We start from the raw sequence: 19,085 nt of genomic DNA, 5'->3' as shown, positions 1-19,085 counted from the left end.
CCCCTGCTCTGACCTCGCAAAGGTGGGGGGAGGGCTTCCCCAAAAGCCTCGGCCAGAACATTTCTCACTTTTGGAAAAAAAAAATACGATTGGACCTCTTCGAACCTGGTAAATTTCACTTCCTTCTGTCATTTTTGAGGGACTGAGGAAGGCTCTCCTAAAGAGTCCACAGCGCAGATACTTTGGCTTGAAGTCGGCCGATAAGGCAGCAGGGCAAGTGGCATGTGCTGCAAACGCATCAAGTGTTGTTGCCGTGGCACACAGACGTGTCACTGTGCCTATCGCTGGCACCCTCGTGTGTTAAGGAGAGGCGGTCACTGGCGTATCCTTGGCCATTTTGGACAGGTCATCTCTATGGCTCTGTCTGACCTGTTTTAGCTACTCAAGGAAGTTTTGGCCCTCAATAGGACCGGGGAGCAGATGGATCACTGGAACAGCTTCCAGGACCCATGCCCTTAATATTTTGAAAGTTTACTTATTTACTTAAAGAAACTTCTTGTTTGATTGTGCGCTGGGCTCACAGCAACTCCCACCTCCTTCCCTTTAATATGCTGCAGGACGTGTAGCATGTGTCCGGTACATGTCAAATTTTAGAATTTAGTGATTAACTGTCATTGTTGACACGCCACAGCACACAGTGTACAACAACGAAATGCGTCCTCTGCATTTAACCCATATGTGACATCATGACATAGCAGGGGGCAGCTAATTCAGCACCCAGGGAGCAGTGCTTGGGGGTGGTACCTTGCTCAGGGTACCTCAGTGGTGTCTTGCTGGTTGGGGAATCGAACCTGCGCTCTTTCAATTATGAGTGCACTTCCCTAACCATTAAGTCACCACTGCCCACTGTTTATGGGCCCTTGAGCAACGGCCTTCACCCCCAGCTGCAGGGGTCCTGCATGTTATACAGTGACCTGTGCAGTGACCCTCCAAGCTATGGAGAGCGAGATGGGGCAGGCAAAGAGAAGAATTCCCTTGTGCAAATAGCAAATAAAGGATTTATCATTTGCCATTTCTCCAGTGAAGTGCAGCTTTCTGGGGCAATAGGCCTCAATGACCCGATACTGGATATGTACTTGGAAGGCAGATGAATGTTAGTAGCATTACTTTTATTTGTTAACCTGGGACAGTCTCTTATCTCAAGCTTGTCCTTTAATATCTGTAAATGAAACATACGTCTTATGCAGATGCTTAAGATGCTGTTTTTTTGCCCAGGAAACCCTTCCAAGGATTTTTTTGGCCCTACGCAGTGAGAGCTGTGCACAAGCTGTAGTTAACATTCAGTCTGTTCGGACCTGCTCCAGAGTAAGACCTGCTCCAGATTCGGCTTCCTGGTGTTTAAACCCAGTGCTCGCCTGGTCCAGGTACTTCTGATCAAAGCATTTGGTTTAGATGGAAAACATCTGACTGCATCAACAAGTATAAGTGTGACATTGTAAAGTTTTGATAGTACTAAGGCCAATTTATATTTCATCTGCATTTTCGGTTGCAGGCGAGGGGACGTGATGTAAATTTCATCATCAGGGGTTGGCAGCAGATGGCTGCAGTCAGTGTGCATATAGCCCAGATTTTTATGTCTAATGGAAACCGTGCGCATCGACCACACATGTGCAAGATAACTGATTAGGTGTTTCCAGCAGGTGGCAGTGTGAAGTTTCACAGATCAGCAGTCAACAATGAAAGAGCAGAGGAATAATAGCTGTTGTTGTTCTAGTAGTTATGGTGAGCAGCTATATGAGGAGGGTCAGAGGTACCCAAATATCTAATTTTTCATACTGTCCAGTCATTACTGAGGTATGCAGTATTTTAAAAAGCAGCGATATTCTGACATTTTGAAATATTGGCAATAAAATTCACCAAGTGGGGGGAGGGGGTCCAATTATGTTGTAAGGATTTCGTAATACTGTGGAATGCCTTAATATTGTAATACTGCTCAAGCCTTGACTAATAACTTTAAAATTGTTCATAAAAGTTTACCCGTTTCACTACACTGGGTATATTTGTACATCTACCCTCTCCTGGTGTGGTGGAATATTACTGCTGTACAAATGCACCGACCGAGAACATCCACATCCGCAGTCAAATGTAGTATGCTGGAAACTGGAAAGCTCATGAAAGCACATGCAGAAAAGTGAAGTATGAACTAGGCTTCTGTGTGAGGTGAGTACTCCATGTATAGCACCTCTTTGTAGTGGGGTTGCGTCCCTTTGGTTTCTTCAGACAAGATGAATCCTGTACCTGGACGAGATCTTGACACACTGGCATGGGATAGGCCACTGCCATCTTCCCGGTGGTGCTCCATCCCTTATGTTTTGGTCACTTTACTACACCCATTTCTGCTGATACACAAGCTTCCAATAAAAATGGCTAATAAGTTCTGGTGCGATTGGCGAACGTGACATTAGTGTAATGTGACTCCCATGCTGGTTCACATATGCTCCCTGCTGTTTCTGTTCTGCACGGGAGTCTGTGGAGCATGCTCAGCAAGTCCCTGTGCTTTGGGGGTTCCAGTGGAGCATGCTCAGCAAGCCCCTGTGCTTTGGGGGTTCCAGTGGAGCATGCTCAGCAAGTCCCTGTGCTTTGGGAGTTCCAGTGGAGCATGCTCAGCAAGCCCCTGCACTTTGTGGGTTCTGGTGGAGCATGCTCAGCAAGCCCCTGTACTTTGGGGGTTCCAGTGGAGCATGCTCAGCAAGCCCCTGTACTTTGGGGGTTCCGGTGGAGCATGCTCAGCGAGCCCCTGTGCTTTGGGGGTTCCAGTGGAGCATGCTCAGCGAGCCCCTGTGCTTTGGGGGTTCCAGTGGAGTATGCTCAGCGAGCCTCTGTGCTTTGGGGGTTCCAGTGGAGCATGCTCAGCGAGCCCCTGTGCTTTGGGGGTTCCAGTGGAGTATGCTCAGCGAGCCCCTGTACTTTGGGGGTTCCAGTGGAGTATGCTCAGCGAGCCTCTGTGCTTTGGGGGTTCCAGTGGAGCATGCTCAGCAAGTCCCTGTGCTTTGGGAGTTCCAGTGGAGCATGCTCAGCGAGCCCCTGTACTTTGGGGGTTCCAGTGGAGTATGCTCAGCAAGCCTCTGTGCTTTGGGGGTTCCGGTGGAGCATGCTTAGCGAGCCCCTGTGCTTTGGGGGTTCCAGTGGAGCATGCTCAGCGAGCCCCTGTGCTTTGGGGGTTCCAGTGGAGTATGCTCAGCGAGCCCCTGTACTTTGGGGGTTCCAGTGGAGTATGCTCAGCAAGCCTCTGTGCTTTGGGGGTTCCAGTGGAGCATGCTCAGCAAGTCCCTGTGCTTTGGGAGTTCCAGTGGAGCATGCTCAGCGAGCCCCTGTACTTTGGGGGTTCCAGTGGAGTATGCTCAGCAAGCCTCTGTGCTTTGGGGGTTCCGGTGGAGCATGCTCAGCGAGCCCCTGTGCTTTGGGGGTTCCAGTGGAGCATACTCAGTGAGCTCCTGTGCTTTGGGGGTTCCCGTGAACCATGCTCAGCTAGCCCCTGCATTTTGGGGGTTCCCGTGAAGCATTCTCAGTTAGCCCTTGCGCTTTGGAGGTTCCCAGCAGCTCATTCACATTTCACAATCACTCTGCTCCTTTACTGTAAATTTGAGTAAACAAGGTGATCAGGATTGTACCTAAGAGGTGTTCTGCTGTTGATAAACTTAAATCTTACTAACCAATTAACTTTGTTAAAACATTGGTTATGTTTTGAGTACTCTTCTGCAATGTATGTATTTTGTTTTAAAGTGATTTATGGGGTTTTGGATTGAAATATAATTTACGTGGAAGTTTCTCATGGAAACTATTCAGCCTGACTGTAGCTGGATCCCTATGCATATGAACTTACAGCCTTGTGGTGACAAGGCCTTCACCACTGCACCACTTTCTGGCTGTGTCTAGAGAGGACAAATAACCCTATGCTGCATCCTAAGATTTCTTCAGGGGCTTGTTGCAGCCAGATGCATTACTGGCTTTACTATTAGAGGCTGAACACCATTAAAGCATCTTATCAGTCTTCTTTGCCACCAGGGGTCAGTCTAATACTGACTGAACTGACATATTGGCTGGCCTGTGAAAGTGACCCAATATGCATTAGAAACGTGCTGATGTCACCACTTACTTAGCATGATGTGTCATGGTATGTTGTATCGGCCAGCTGGGACAGGAGTATGTAAGGAACTCCACCCTGCTGTCATGATGTTTCTGCAAGGCTTCCCCACGATGACCTAGGCCAGGATCTCAACATATAAGGGAAAGATGAGCCTCAGTGCTGCTCCTCTGTGGTACGTGATGGGAGGGAGGAGGGGTCCTGTGTTGTGTGGGGGCTGCTCCTCATGGTATGTGATGGGAGGGAGGAGGGGTCGTGTGTTGTGTGGGGGCTGCTCCTCGTGGTACGTGATGGGAGGGAGGAGGGGTCGTGTGTTGTGTGGGGGCTGCTCCTCGTGGTACGTGATGGGACGGAGGAAGTGTTGTGTGTTGTGTGGGGGCTGCTCCTCGTGGTGCTTGTATGGGTGTTGTGGGGCAGAACAGCTGGGCTCTCTGTGAAAGTGCTAATGATTATCTCTCTCTCCTCCTCTCTTTCTGTCCATCTGTCCCTCTGTAACCCATTGTCATTTCTTTTTGTCTTTCCCTCTCTTTTGGTCTCTCTCTCTCTCATTCTCCTTGTGCCATAGCAGCAGAGGCCAGCCAATCGGCCCAAGCCACCCAAAGTGGGCGTGGCAGGCACGGTCAAGCTGGCGGCAAGTCGGGGGCCGGCGGGGGCGCGGCGGCGCAGGACTCGGTGCCGCCGCTGCGAGGCCTGTCTGCGCACCGAATGCGGCGAGTGCCACTTCTGCAAGGACATGAAGAAGTTTGGTGGCCCGGGCCGCATGAAGCAGTCCTGCATCATGAGGCAGTGCATTGCAGTGAGTGGGCGGGTGGGGCTCCCTCCTGGAAGCTGATTGGATGAGTGTGGGCACAGTGTATGATTCCTTCCAGTAAAGCATTTCTTCAGCCATGCGTTAGTGGCTACTGACCACTACCAGTACCTGCAAGGTAAACCGTGAGATCATTGGCGGGCTGCTCCTCATTTTGTCAGCAGCAGCATTCAGCAGTAAACCGTGCTTTGATGTTTCACATTGCAGCTTAATGCTCTTTTTCCTCGGTAATCACCATAAATTTCAATTGTCTCAAATACAGTAAAGTACATAAGAGTTCTGAAGTGTCTGCATAGAGGCAACATGAAAAAGCATAAAAGTTAAGCCGCCGGTGTGTGTGTGTGTGTGTGTGTGTGTGTGTACCACAATTATTGGCACCCCTTGTAAAGATTTGTAAAAAGGTTTAGAAAAAATCCACCTTTAGATAATCAAGAAATAATTATCTTTAACAAAAACATATGTGCTACAATTATTGGCACCCCTGGAAATTTTAGTGTACACAATGTAACTGAAGCATGTTTCCCCTGTAACATCTTTGAGTTCAGTGGAGTGGATAGGAACCTTCAAGCTGTAATCCATGACTTCCTGGTTAATAGGGATACAAACAAGCCCAAATTCCCTTAGTCACCCATCAACATGGGAAAAATAAGAGAACATACAAACCAAATGAGGGAGAAGTGTGTTGACCTTCATAAGTCAGGGAATGGGTACTCGCCTTAAAATGCCCATTTCTAGTAGTAATAGTAAAAAAGTGGACAATAACTGGAACCGTTACAAATCTGCCTAGAAGAGGACCCAAGTGTATTTTTCCCCTCACATACAGTGAGGAGGATCATAAGGCAAAAAATCCCCAAGGATGACTGTTGGTGAATTACAAGACCAAATAAGTGGGGTTACCACATCTCTGAAACTCAGATGCCCCCTTCACGCTAACAGATTATTTGGAAGGTATGCCAGAAAAAGTTTTTTTTTTGTCCGTTAACCACAAATGTAAGCACCTGGAGTTTGCGAAACACTACTACAACTTTGACTGGAACCAAATTCAATGATCTGATGAAGCAAAAATAGAGCTTTTTGGCAATAAACACAAGGCGGGTTTGGCATTAAAAGAAGGATGGATATAATGAAATTAACCTTATCCCAAATGCAAAATATGGTGGAGGTTCTGTGATGCTGTGGGGCTGTTTTTCCTCCAAAGGCCCCGGAAACCTCGTTAGGGTACATGGCATTATGGACTCCATGAAATACTAGGACATTTTAAATAAAAATTTGGCTGCCTCTGCCAGGAAAGAAAAACTGGGCCTACATTGGATCCTCAAGCCGGACAATGATCCTAAGAATATGTCAAAATCAACATAAAAATGGTTAGCTGACCGCAGAATCAAGCTTCTGCCATGGCTATCTCAGTCCCCTGACCGGAACCCCATTGAAAACCTGTGAGTTGAGCTGAAGAGGAGAGTGCACAGGAGATGGCTTAGGACCCTAGATGATCTGGAGAGATTCTGTAAAGAGGAATGGTCTCAGATGCCCTGCTTGATATTCTCCAACCTTATAAAATATTATAGGAGAAAACAGTGTTGTTATACTGGCAAAGGGAGGTTGTACAAAGTATTAAAAGTATTAAAAGCGGTGGTGGCAATAATCATGGCACATGTGTTTTTGTTGAAAATTATTTCTTAATGAAGGATTTGCTTTTCTCTCAATAAATGTATTTTAAGGAAAGGTTGGATTTTTCTCATTTTCCCAGTGTGATATGAAACTACTTCACCAAAAGGTGGATTGTTTCTAACCCTTTTTACAAATCTTTACAATAATTTACAAAATTATTGGAGGGCACTGTATGTATGTGTGTATGTATGTGTGTGTGTGTGTGTATATATATATATATATATATATATATATATATATATATATATATATATATATATATTATATTGTGGGGAACAAGTGTCTTCACAATGTGAAAAAAACACGTGTGTGTGTGTCTGTGGTTGTGTCAGTGTCTGTATATTAGCTTGAATTTAAACAGGCCTGGTCTATATAAATAGCTGTACAAGCTTTTATTGATGCTTTTTTAAGCTATTTTTCAGGAAGTGAAGACTGTTATTTTTCTTTCTGCTACAAGCTATCAGCAGCACCAGTGTGAAATATCACAAAAAGATATAAAATGCAGAAATGTGTAATGTGTGACATACTGAGGAAAGACATCCTGTATGCAGACTAGTGAGTAGCCAGAGTAAGCTCTGTATTACATGAACAATTCAACAGGCTTTTAAAGACTTCCTGTGAAGAGTTTCTGGTTTGTACACAACAGTTCAGGGGAAATGTTTTTGAAAGACTTGTAATTCATTCTGAGGCAGTGAAGGCAGTGGTTTCTACAGGGACCCTGCTGACAAGCACTGATAAATGTGACCTGCTCTAGCAGGAGGCGCCTCTACCCCCCGGGGGCTTAATGCTGTCCCCACTCCTCACTGCAGCCCGTGCTACCCCACACTGCTGTGTGTCTGGTTTGCGGGGAGGCTGGCAAAGAGGACACGCTAGATGAAGAAGAGGACAAGTTCAATGTGATGCTCATGGAGTGCTCTATCTGCAATGAGATTGTGCACCCCGCCTGCCTAGAGGTAAGGTCTGCTGGGGGGGCCGGCGGGGACGGGTTCTGTAAGAGTCAGGATTCCTGCGATGATGCTTCAGCAGTGGCCTTGACTTTGCCCAAGGAGGCTGTCCTCATATCCTTAGATGACGCAGATAGCTGGGGTCATGTGACCAGGGTTTCAGGTAGTGCCTGTTCTTATGGATTACCAGCCCCGGAACCAGGTCAACCACACTTCAGGTTATTAAGCATGTAAGAAGTTTGTAAACAAGAAGAGGCCATTCGGCCCATCTAGCTCACTTGGGGAGGATTCAACTAATAGCTTTTATGAAAAGTTGTGAAAAGGAACCCAAGGTTTTAGCTTGCACTACACTAACAGGAAGACTATTCCATACTGTAACTAAATGCTGTGTACAGAAATGCTGTCTTAAATCCAGTTTAAGATGTTCTCCTGCTAATTCCCACCTTTGGCCAGAAAATCTTGTATTTGAGCTACCCTCTCCTCATTTTCTACACATTTCTCTAAGACCAGAAATCATTCTTGTAGCCCTATGTTGAACCTGTTCTAAGGCAACAATATCCTTTTTGAGGTATGGTGACCAAACCTGCACACAATACTCTAGGTGGGGTCTTACCAAGGAATTATATAATCTTAGCATCACCACCCTTGACTTAAACTCCACACACCTAGAGATGTAACCCAACATCCTATTTGCCTTTTAAGTGCTTCCCCATACATACACACAAAGTCTTTCTCAAAATCAGCTTTCTTCATTTCAATGGAACCCATAAAATATCTGCATTTTATATTTCTGTTCCGTGCATGGATTACCTTACATTTATCTATGTTAAATTTCATCTGATCCCGTTGTAGCCTCTGTGCTGCTAGTTCAGTATCTGCTACACCACCCACCTTGGTGTTGTCTGCAAATTTAACCAGTTTACTGATATACTGGCGTCAATATTGTTTATGTAAATGAAGAATAATAGTGGTCCTAAAATTGAACCCTGCGGTACCCCACTATGAAGGCAGGCCCACTGTGACATTGTGCCTCTAATAACTACACGCTGCTTCCTGTCTGATTACCAGTTTTTAATCCAAGCTGTTATAGCTCCTAAAATCACTGCTGCTTTGATCGTAAGCAGGAGCTATTTGTGGGGGACAACATCAAAGACCTTCTGGAAATCTAAGTAGATCACATCGTAGGCATTTTTGACATCAATTTCTCTTGTAGCTCCCTCAAAGAACTCAAATAGATTAGTTAAACAGGATCTACCTCTCCTAAATCCATGTTGGCTATCCCCCAGAATATTATTTGAATCCAAGTAATCTACTATTTTGGCTTGGATTATAGCTTCCATTACTTTTACATTTATTTAGGTTAAGCTAATTGGCCTTTAGTTTGATGGATTACTTCTATCCACTTTTTTGAAGATGGGCATTATATTAGTATGCTTCCAGTCAGAAGGTACCACACCAGCAGATAAAGGTTGGCAAATAATATGTCTTTTCTCATTTAAAACTATAGCAAGATGCCGTCAGGACCCTGCAGTTCATTTATTTTAAGCTTGGCTTGACTTTGAAGCACATGAGCCTCACATGAGCCCAGTGTGCTTCACAACGCAGATGGGGTCCAATAGGATTTCTCACCCCAAGCAGCACTGAACTCCCCATCTTCCCCTTTTCTGGACTCACACTCCCGTCCCCCACAGGTCAAAGATGCCGGCGGTGTGGTCAATGATGAGCTTCCCAACTGCTGGGAGTGTCCCAAGTGCAGTCATGCCGGGAAGACTGGGAAAGTGAGTATCTACAGCAGCTCAGAGTGGAGCTCCGTGGTCGGGGATCAGGGCAGTAGGTGACCTTGTGACTGGACTTGCTGACCTTGTGATTGGACTGTGCTAACTTTTTGCTCGGAACATACTGACAGTGTGATTGGACTGTGCTGACCTTCTAACTGGACCATGCTGACCTTCTGATTGGACTGTGCTGACCTTGTGGCTGCAGATCCAGGATGGGCCCGTTAAATTATTTGCCTGAATGGATCTAGTGGAATAATACAACTGTCAGTGGGGATGGAATGGTGTCTTGTATAGGGGGATCCCTTCCAAAGTGTCGCATCCAGGGCTTCCCATACAGAGTGCTCTGTCCAGGGCATCCCATTCAGAGTGTCCTACTCAGGGTGTCCTGTCCTGAGTGTCCCCTCAGGTCATCCTAACTAAAGTGTCCCATCCAGGGCATCCCGTCTAGGGTGTCCCATCCAGAGTGTGCTTTCCAGAGCATCTGATCTAGGGTGTTCCATCCAGAGTGTGCTGTGCAGAGCATCTGATCTAGGGTGTTCCATCCAGAGTGTGCTGTGCAGAGCATCTGATCTAGGGGGTCCCATCCAGATTGTTCCATCCAGGGTGCCCCTTGCTTCATACTCTGTGCTTCCTGGGATTAGCTGAATAAGAGAGAAAAAATGTAAGGTGAGGATCATAACTTCAGCAAAGCAGACAAAATAATAATGAGGTCCAGTGGTTCTGGGAGTTGCTGTGACACTGTGGCTGGTGTGTGCAATGCAGACAAATTGCACATGTCCTTTGTAGGACTGATTGTGGGGGTGTCTGACTGCAGGGGTGTTTCTGACGGCTGGGGTATCTCTGACTGTCTTGTCTAAGCCTTTACACAACACTTTTTAAAAAAAAAAAAACCTTTAGCATCAGGTTTTGTTGCAGGCCGTTTTTGCAGTAAAATGCAGGTGCAGCAGAGAGCAGCCAGAACTCTGAAGGAGTGATCTGTCCTGGAGGGGCCTCCTGCCTCTGGCTGCAGATAAATATGCTGTTTTTCTGCTGCGGTTTTCACTTCCCGTTTAAGGCTTGTCACATGGCCTGGTGCCCCTTCTCTCTCAGAAAGTGAGGGCGGAGCTGCCACACGGCTCTGCGTGGGCTGTAAAGTACTCCTCTTCTTCTTTCCCACCTTTTGGCTTGCAAGCAAAAAAGAGGACCAGGGTTCAAGTACGCGTCCAACCTGCCGGGCTCCCTGCTAAAGGAGCAGCGGCCGGGCAGGGACCCCAGGGAGGAGGGAGACCTGGCCACCCCTGCTGTCACCGTGGCAACTGTCGCTAGGAGGCAGCTCGAGGAGACGCCCAGGCACAGGCTCGAGGAGCAAGTTGCGAAGAAGCGGCCCGCGGTGCCCCCTGCAGACGGCCAGGCGTGGCCCAGACCAGAGGATGACGCATTGCAGAAGAAGCGCAAGCTGACTGACGACGACGACACCCCTGACCCCAACGGTGGGAATAAGGTAGGAGCCCCAACCCGAAGCCAAACGCCATTGCATACTCCTCCACAGGGTTGGGAATCGGACTCCAAAGGGCTCCCAGAAATCGGGCTTCATCCTAGTTGAAAAATGTGGCTATAAGTACCTACACAGTAAACATAACATAGGTAGTTAAATATGATGCTTTGTTGCTCTGCAATAAATTAACAGATTGACTTGGAGGACGAGGTCCTCATCCATTTAACCTAAACTGAATGTCAGCTTGAGTTCAAGGCTTAAAGCAGTAATCCCAGCCTGGACTGATCAGTCACTGTAAGCAGTGATGACAGCTTAGTGTGATCAATTACTGTAATTAGTGACCCCAGCACAGAGTGGTCAGTCTGTATAATTAGTGATCCAAGCTTGGAGTGATGAGTCTCTGAAAGTAGTGATCTCATCTTGGAATGATCAGTGGTCTGCTCCCAATGTCTTGATTGGTAAGATTTCAAATGAGTTGAATATCAGCTGGTCTTATGGCACCAGTGAAGCCATTGATGAGGTCAGTTCGGTGTTTGATGAAACTCAGGGTTTTGTATTTGCTGACTTTTCCTTTTACTGTAAACTGTGAATTGAGAATGTTTCCAAGTGTGAGTGAATGAACTTCGAGGATGGTGGCTGTAGGATACAGCAGGAAAGTCAGTAAACATACTAACTGCTGTTCCCATCCTCAACTGTGATGAACCAGCGACTGTCCCTGAGCGAAACCTGGAGGGGTTGGGGTCATGGGTGGGTGATCTGGCCACAGATGTCAAGGTGGGGGGGGGGGGGTATGGGTGACAGAAACAGGAACATAATAAAACGGCAAATGCGGTACATTAAAAATAAAGTTAAAAGTGAAGTCCTGCTGAAAGGCCTGAGTGATGCAGAAGTGCAGCCCCGGACATGGAAGAACTGGCGATGATTTGTTAGGATTGGCTGATGAAGGGCTTTACTGCAGATGGGGCACTGAGGGCATACAGAGACATCACAACCATGCATCTTTAAAAAAGCTAGTGTCATTAAAAATGAACTGAAGATGTGATACAACTGTAACATGTGAGAAGGAACTAAACTAAATGAGCTGTCAAAGAAGGGTTGGTGTCTAAATTGGTGGGTAAAGTGTGAAGTCAAATACAGCATGACTGTCATGAACAGCGACTCAGAACTCACTCGGGCTATTTTCTGTTATTTTTGAGATGTGACTGAACTAAAGTCAGGCCACCTCATCATATGTTACAGCACTAGGAACCAAAACTGAAGCCATGGTGTGACGCTCATGACAGGACAGACATTACAGTGTTAGAGACAACCACAGGTAGAATGTTCAGGTATAGAAAGTAAAAATTCAGATCAAGATTTTGTTTCAGCTAACCAGTTGTTTACTCTGTGAATGTGACTCTTTATATTCAACTGGTTGGTTGAAACAAAATTTTGGTGTCAATTTGTACTTTCCTAATCTGAACTTTCTACCTCTGAAGACAACTGAAGAGCAAATTTCCAAAACTCCACAGGATGCATTATCTACAATTGAGGAAATTTTGGAAATTTAACAAAAGTTATTTGTTAGATTTCATGTGGACTGAGTTTTGGTTCCCAACACTGTGACATATGACGAGGGAGCCTGACTTTAGGGCACTGGCAGTCTCATCTCAAAAATGACAAAAAATGGACTGGAGTTTTGGATATTTGTTCTTTAGTTTATGTAGTGCAAAAGAAAATTCCCGTAGCATTCTACCGCATATGTTTACTACTTAACACAAAAGCAGAAGTACTCTGTCAAACACAGATCAGTACTAAGATTAAATGTAACATTGTTTTGCTTCACATGTGCCACAATGCTGCCCTGAGCCTCTTTCAATAATGACACCACTGGCTGCTAAGGGTACCTGCAGTTATTAACCTGTGAGCTCATGTGGGCATCTCGCTTGTCTCATGGCCACAGAGGAAGTCGCCAAAGCCTGACCAGCTGCTCACCAGCATCATCAAGAGAGAGCAGGACGAGGAAGGAGGGAGCAGGGAGTTGGGGTACCAGTGGAACTACGGGGAGGAGGAGGAGGAGGAGGAGGAGGAGAGGGAACAAGAGGCACAGGAAGGGACACGCCACACGGAGAAAGCCGAGGAGGAAGAACAGGAGGCAAGGCAAGGAGCACGCCACACGGAGGAAGCCCAGGAGGAGGAGGAGAGAGGCGGAGTGTTCCGGACGCCCTCATGCGAAAGTGATCTATCACGCTGCAACTCCTCCCCGAGGGCAGGGCCCAGTGGTGAGGGTGGCCTGGAGCTCCAGGACAAGGCACGGGTGCGAGCACGAGCCAGGAGGCCAGTGCGGCTGCCCTGCAGGGAGCTGAGCAGGGAGCTCAGCAAGGAGCTCAATCAGGAGATCCAGAAGACGGAGGACTGCCTGGCCAATGAGAGCCGACAGCCAGTCAAGGCAGAGCCTGACAGCGAGACCGACGAGCCCAAGCGGGTGGTTAGCATGGCTGCCATGGAAATGGCTGGAGACTGGCTCCGGCCTTGTGAGCGTGAGACCAACGGTGCCCCCCTACGGGAGCCCCCCATGCAGCCCACAGCAGGGGCAGGCCGGCGCCCCTTAGGGGTGCAGATGGAACGGCACGTCATCCGGCCACCCCCCATTAGCCCCCCCCCAGACCGGCTGCCACTGGCAGACGGACACGCCCACATTCTACGCCGTGAGCTCTGGATGGCCATCTTCAGCCACCTGAGCCACCAGCAGCTATGCGTGTGCATGCGCATCTGCAAAACCTGGAACCGCTGGTGAGTGGTCGGCGGGGGGGGGGGGTTAGTGTTTACACTAATGGTTTTGTGAGGTTCTGTCACAGGTGATGAGCTGTTAATCCACACTCCCTACCCAGGTGCTGTGACAAGCGTCTGTGGACCCAGATCGATCTGAAGCGCAGCAAGTCCATCACCCCGCTGATGCTGAGCGGAATCATCCGCAGGCAGCCTATCTCTCTTGACCTGAGCTGGACCAACATCTCAAAGAAGCAGCTGAGCTGGCTCATCAACAGGCTCCCCGGTGAGTAGCCCGCCCCCGCCAACATTCAGAGGTTTCTCACATCGATGGTCCTCCATCTGGTGTGGTAGGAGAAGAGAGATTATACAGATGCAGAGATAACAACTGTGTGTTTGGGATGTTCGGGCTAAAACACGTGGGTGCATCAGCACGCACATTGAGCAGTGAGCGGCTTGCAGTTTGGTGCTCGTTACCCCACCAGAATTGCCCACGTCAGCATGTTATATTTGTGCACTTCCTGTATGCATGCTGAGACCAGTTGCAAGGTGCCGTTTATGAGGAAGTGACTCTGAGAATACAAGTGTCAAATGGTCAGACTTTATCAGCCTGTTTTTATCATTTTCTTGCCCTGTGTCGGATCACTTGCAGCTGAATGTGAGGTGACCAGGGTACAGATCAGTATCTCCAAGTCCGAGGCCATGGTCCTCGACCGAAAAAAGGTGGATTGCCCTCTCCTGGTGGGAGATGAGTTGCTGCCCAAGTGGAGAAGTTTAAGTATCTTGGGGTCTTGTTCATGATTGAGGGAAGAAAGGAGCGGGCAATCGACAGATGGATTGGTGCAGGGTCAACAGTAATGCAGACGCTATACTGTTCTGTCATGATGAAGAAGGAGATGAGCTGGAAGGCCATGCTCTCGATTTACCGGTTGATCTAAGTTCGTACCCTCACCTATTGTCATGAGCTATGGGTAATGACTGAAAGAATGAGATCACGGATAGAAGCAGCAGAAATGAGTTTCATCCGTACATTCAGGAGGAGCTCAAAGTAGAGCCGCTGCTCCTCTGCATCGAAAGGAGCCAGTTGAGGTGGTTCGGACATCTATGTAGGATGCCTCCTGGACATGTCCAACCAGGTGGAGGCCCCGGGGCAGACCCAGGACACACTGGAGAGATATCTCTTGGCTGGCCTGAGAATGCCTTGGTATTCCCTGGGAGGAGCTGGAGTAGGTGGCTGGCGAGAGGGAGGTCTGGGCATCCCTGCTTAGACTACTGCCCCTCCGACCCAACCCCAGACAAGCGGAAGAAAATGGAATGGAAAAAATGGAATAATTTTTTCCATGCTGCTAAAGCCACCCCTGGTTGGCTTTAGCAGCACAGCAAGAGCAAAATGTTCTGCTAGCTAGACACTTTTCCTATGCTAACCTAGCTAACCACTATTCCTGTGAAAACATAGCTAGCCACTTTTCCTGGGCTAACATAGCTAGCCACTTTTCCTGGGCTAACCTAGCTAGCCACTATTCCTGTGAAAACATAGCTAACCACTTTTCCTGGGCTAACATAGCTAGCCACTTTTCCTGGGCTAACATAGCTAGCCACTTTTCCTGTGCTAACCAAGCTAGCCACTTTTTCTGTGCTAACCTAGCTAGCCACTATTCCTGTCCTAGACCAGCCAGCCACTTTTCCTGTGCTATACTAGCTAGCCACTTTTCTGACTCTACGCACTGGTTTTTTATTTTGTTTTTGAAACATCTGGGGATTGGAGGGTGACCAGATAATCCATGTCATCCCGGACACCTTGAGCTACTTCAGGTTTTACAAACTACCTTAAAACCGAAAGGCTCCTGTGCTTGGTTAAATAGTTCAGTTCTTCTTGTGCTTTGACAGGTTTGTTTCTTTGACTGAAAGACTCATCCAGCTGTTTCACATTAACATTAGTGACACGTGCATGATTATAGGAGACTGACCAATCAGCACACAGCAAGAACTCGGTACTTAAGTGAAATCCAGGTCCGTCTAATTGAAATGGTAGGTTACAAATCCTGTCCTAGCTCAAAGTGTCCGGGATGACATGGATTATCTGGTCACCCTAGATTGGAGGGTGCAGTCTCTCTGTGCGGCCTCATCACGTTTTCCCACCTGGGGCATAGAGGCAAACATATCAGCCCTTCTGCTCTTTCCCCACCTCTGAACACTGACCATTTGCTGTGTGCTCCTGCATTGCAGAGCCTGTTGGCTTCCCTGGGTTGCTCTGCTGACAGCAGTGATGTTCATCTACTCAGTGCATGAACACGGCACCATAACACCTTCTTTTGACTAAACTTGACTAGAGTTGAGCCACATTATTAACTGTGTGCTTCACTCTGGCTCACTACTGTCCTCCTTCTGTCCTCTTCTAGGTCTCCGGGTCTTGCTTCTGTCAGGTTGCTCCTGGGTAGCTGTTTCTGCCCTCTGCACCTCCAGCTGCCCCCTTCTGCGCACTCTGGATGTGCAGTGGGTGGAGGGACTGAAGGACACCCAGATGAGAGACCTGCTATCACCCCCTACTGACAACAGGCCAGGTACTACATGCCAGTGCTGTGATGGCATGATGTCAGGCAGCTCATCTACTGTTCCATTGAAAATGCAAATTGAAAATGCAAAATGTAAAACCTATTCATTCAAAACAGTTCAGTCTCTCAAAGCTGCTACTTTTTGTATGAGGAACAGCAAGGCAATGAACAATGATCTTTATGCTAGGAAAGAAAATGGTACTATAGTGACCTCTGGTGGACACTGGTACGGCTACATTTGTAATGGATTGCCTTGATATTCTAATAGAAGAACCAGTAAGCACTTGCATACAATGATTACAATTTTTTTTTAACCTGAAGTCACTTGGATGAAAGCTGGCAGGCCACCTGCTTTGTTTAATCAGAATATATTATAATTATATTGATAAGTTCAGTACCTGCACAATAACCATCAGGAATAAAGACCTGGCTGGAATGTGATCCTGAGATCTGCTTCGTCCCTGTGCTGACACACTTCAGTTTTCTAAGGTTCACTGTTTTGTTATCAAAACACTGTAACGGCCGTAATGCAGACGCTGCAGATCCAGCCTCTGGGAGCAGAGTCTGATCCCCTCTGTGCCCCCTCCCGCAGGGCAGCTGGATGGCCGCAGCAAGCTGAGGAACGTGACAGACCTGCGGCTGGCGGGCCTGGACATCACGGATGCCTCGCTACGCCTCATCATGCGCCACATGCCGCTGCTGGCCCGGCTGGACCTCAGCTACTGCAACCACATCACGGACCAGTCGGTGAACATCCTGACGGCAGTGGGCTCGACCACGCGGGACTCCCTCACTCAGATTAACCTGTCAGGTAGGGCAGAGGGCGTGTGGCTCGCTGCATAGACACTGCGTGACTCTCTGTGACATCATCACGCCACGAGCGCCCTTTTGGTTACGGCACTTGTGGACATGGACGCCGCACCAGAGTGTGCTTGCTAGCACCGCCCCGTGGAGTCCCTGGCATTGCCACCCATGTCGCCGGGTTTCTCAGGTCACATTCGTGCCGCTCCCGAGGAGAGACAGTGAAAACAACTTGTGATGAAATAATTGTGACTGTATACGTGGCCTCATAAATTCTAATTTTTTCTCTTTTGACTCTCTTAGTGAATAAAGGTTTTGCCTGTCTTGTTTGCTTGTTATTTGTGTTTGGGGAAGGGGTGGGTGGGGCTCTTCTTGGTGAGCTGAGCTCTGCCATGTAACAAGGCTCGCCCCCGGTACCTCTGAGATGCTCGGCATCACTCTGCCTCCTAATAGGATACAAGCGGCAGTCAGAGTGTTTCCTTCATTGCTTCTTCCCCCTTTTTGCTGGGCTTCCCGTTTCACGTCTCTCCCTCCCTCCCCATCCCGCCTCTGCCCTCCTGCCCTCCTCAGTCTGTAACAGGGTCACAGACCAGTCGCTGAGCTTCTTCAAGCGCTGTGGGAGTATCTGCCACATCGACCTGCGCTTCTGCAAGCAGGTGACGCCGGAGGGCTGCCAGCGCTTCGCCGCAGAGATGTCCGTCAGTGTGCAGTTCAGCCTTCTGGAGGACAAGCTGCTGCAGAAACTGAGCTAGCGGGTGCTGGGGCAACATCAGGGACAGAGACTAAGCGTGGGGGCATATATATGTGAAAGAGCGAGAAGGGGATTGGGACAGGGTGATGCGGTACCAGGCCGGAAACTACATGGTGAGGCGCGGGGGTGCAGGGGTGTCTGTGAGCCACCCAGCGTCCCCCACACACTCAGACGGGTTGAATGCTCTGGGGGCAGGTCAATGGGGTTCAAGAAGGGGGGTCCTGTTAGGAAAAGGGCGGCTTTGAGGTGTGTAAAACAAGAAGCATGCTTCTCTGTTTTGTACTGGTGACATTACGTCGACATTTTAAGTTGTCAAGTTGTAAAAATTTGTGTTTAGATGCAAAAGACTGCAGTTGATGTACTTTCTTTTTTATGCAGTTTATTGATGTTTTTTTTTCTTTTTACGATGAAAACCTCATGCATCTCACAGAAATACATATTTTTGTATGAGAAAGTGTTTGGATCTCTCCATGTCTGCTCTGCTGTTTCCTCCAGCTGATTTACACCCCCCACTGCAGAAATCTGCCCATATCATCCTGTCCAGGTGAAGGTGTCGATATAATAATTTAAGCTGTGCTGTCGTTTCTGTTTTCAAACTGCCAGAACAGGGACACTCCTTTTTATTATGACCAAATATTCTGTTTCGTTATGTTTATACATCTAGAAAGAAACTTATTTGCACTGTTTGACTTGAATAAATATAGATATTTTTTTCCAAGGCGAACCAAATAATTATATGCAGGTTTCAGTGATGGTCTTGTTGCCACATTATTAAAAGGACACAGAAAACCAACATTGATAGGCACACAGCATTACCTTTTTAGGTTCACAAAGAGATGCGAGATGCTCTTCGTAATGGCATTTTGATTTATTTGCTATATGTATCATGCACTCTCTACAAAGCTGCTTACAATTTAACAGCTGGATCTGTTCATATGTGCTTAACTGTATGTTTTCACCGCTTCATGATTTTGGGTCAAGCACTGAATTCAGAGGTATAACAGCAGCATCCTGCTGTGAGGGTCATGCTCCACCCCTGTGGGAAGCACGATGCTCTCTGGCCCAGTGCTGCTGCATTGCCCACCCCTAAATCTCAGGAGAGATAGGGATGATCCTATGTATGTGTCTGCCTCCCAGACCCCATCCTCACCCCGGGAGACAGCAGTCCCTTTGACGCTGCCACAGTTAACAAGGAGAGCGGTCATTTATTAATATGTACACATATAACCAGAACATCTGAGTATGGTGGCATCGCTGCGGGTAGCATCTCATGGCCAAGCAATGACCGAATTTGCTGAAATGCAAGTCCTACAATGGAGAGGTGTGCTTGGGTCACTAATGACCCCACAGGCTGGTACAATTTGTAAAATGGTGGATGGGGGGTTACTTTCACCTAAAGAGAATGGGGTAGAGAGGTAGCAAGCCTGTGGGGGTGGAGACTGAAGTGGGAGAGGGAGCGAGAGAGCAGGAGCATATC

At 47.8% G+C, this 19,085-nt stretch overlaps 1 protein-coding gene across 7 annotated transcripts in view; it reads left to right on the top strand.

Annotated features, from left to right (window-relative positions):
* Positions 1-18,326, top strand: part of LOC111839265 (lysine-specific demethylase 2B) — a 44,391-nt gene extending 26,065 nt beyond the window's left edge. For 3 of the 7 annotated variants that reach the window (XM_072707993.1, XM_072707997.1, XM_072707998.1), the window contains 9 exons: positions 4,650-4,880; positions 7,370-7,513; positions 9,196-9,283; positions 10,446-10,762; positions 12,699-13,528; positions 13,627-13,790; positions 15,904-16,065; positions 16,649-16,867; positions 17,428-18,326. In XM_072707993.1, the coding sequence (XP_072564094.1) occupies positions 4,650-4,880; positions 7,370-7,513; positions 9,196-9,283; positions 10,446-10,762; positions 12,699-13,528; positions 13,627-13,790; positions 15,904-16,065; positions 16,649-16,867; positions 17,428-17,609 (2,337 nt within the window). In that variant the 3' untranslated portion in view covers positions 17,610-18,326. The remainder of the gene's footprint in view (positions 1-4,649; positions 4,881-7,369; positions 7,514-9,195; positions 9,284-10,445; positions 10,763-12,698; positions 13,529-13,626; positions 13,791-15,903; positions 16,066-16,648; positions 16,868-17,427) is intronic. The other 4 variants (XM_072707994.1, XM_072707999.1, XM_072707996.1 and 1 more) reach the window with 3 other exon arrangements.
* The last annotated feature ends 759 nt before the right edge of the window (positions 18,327-19,085 follow it).

Source organism: Paramormyrops kingsleyae, chromosome 2, assembly GCF_048594095.1.
Source record: "Paramormyrops kingsleyae isolate MSU_618 chromosome 2, PKINGS_0.4, whole genome shotgun sequence".
Lineage (NCBI taxonomy): Eukaryota > Metazoa > Chordata > Actinopteri > Osteoglossiformes > Mormyridae > Paramormyrops > Paramormyrops kingsleyae.
The sequence above is the reverse complement of the archived record's forward strand: the minus strand, read 5'-3'. Positions and strand labels throughout refer to the sequence as shown.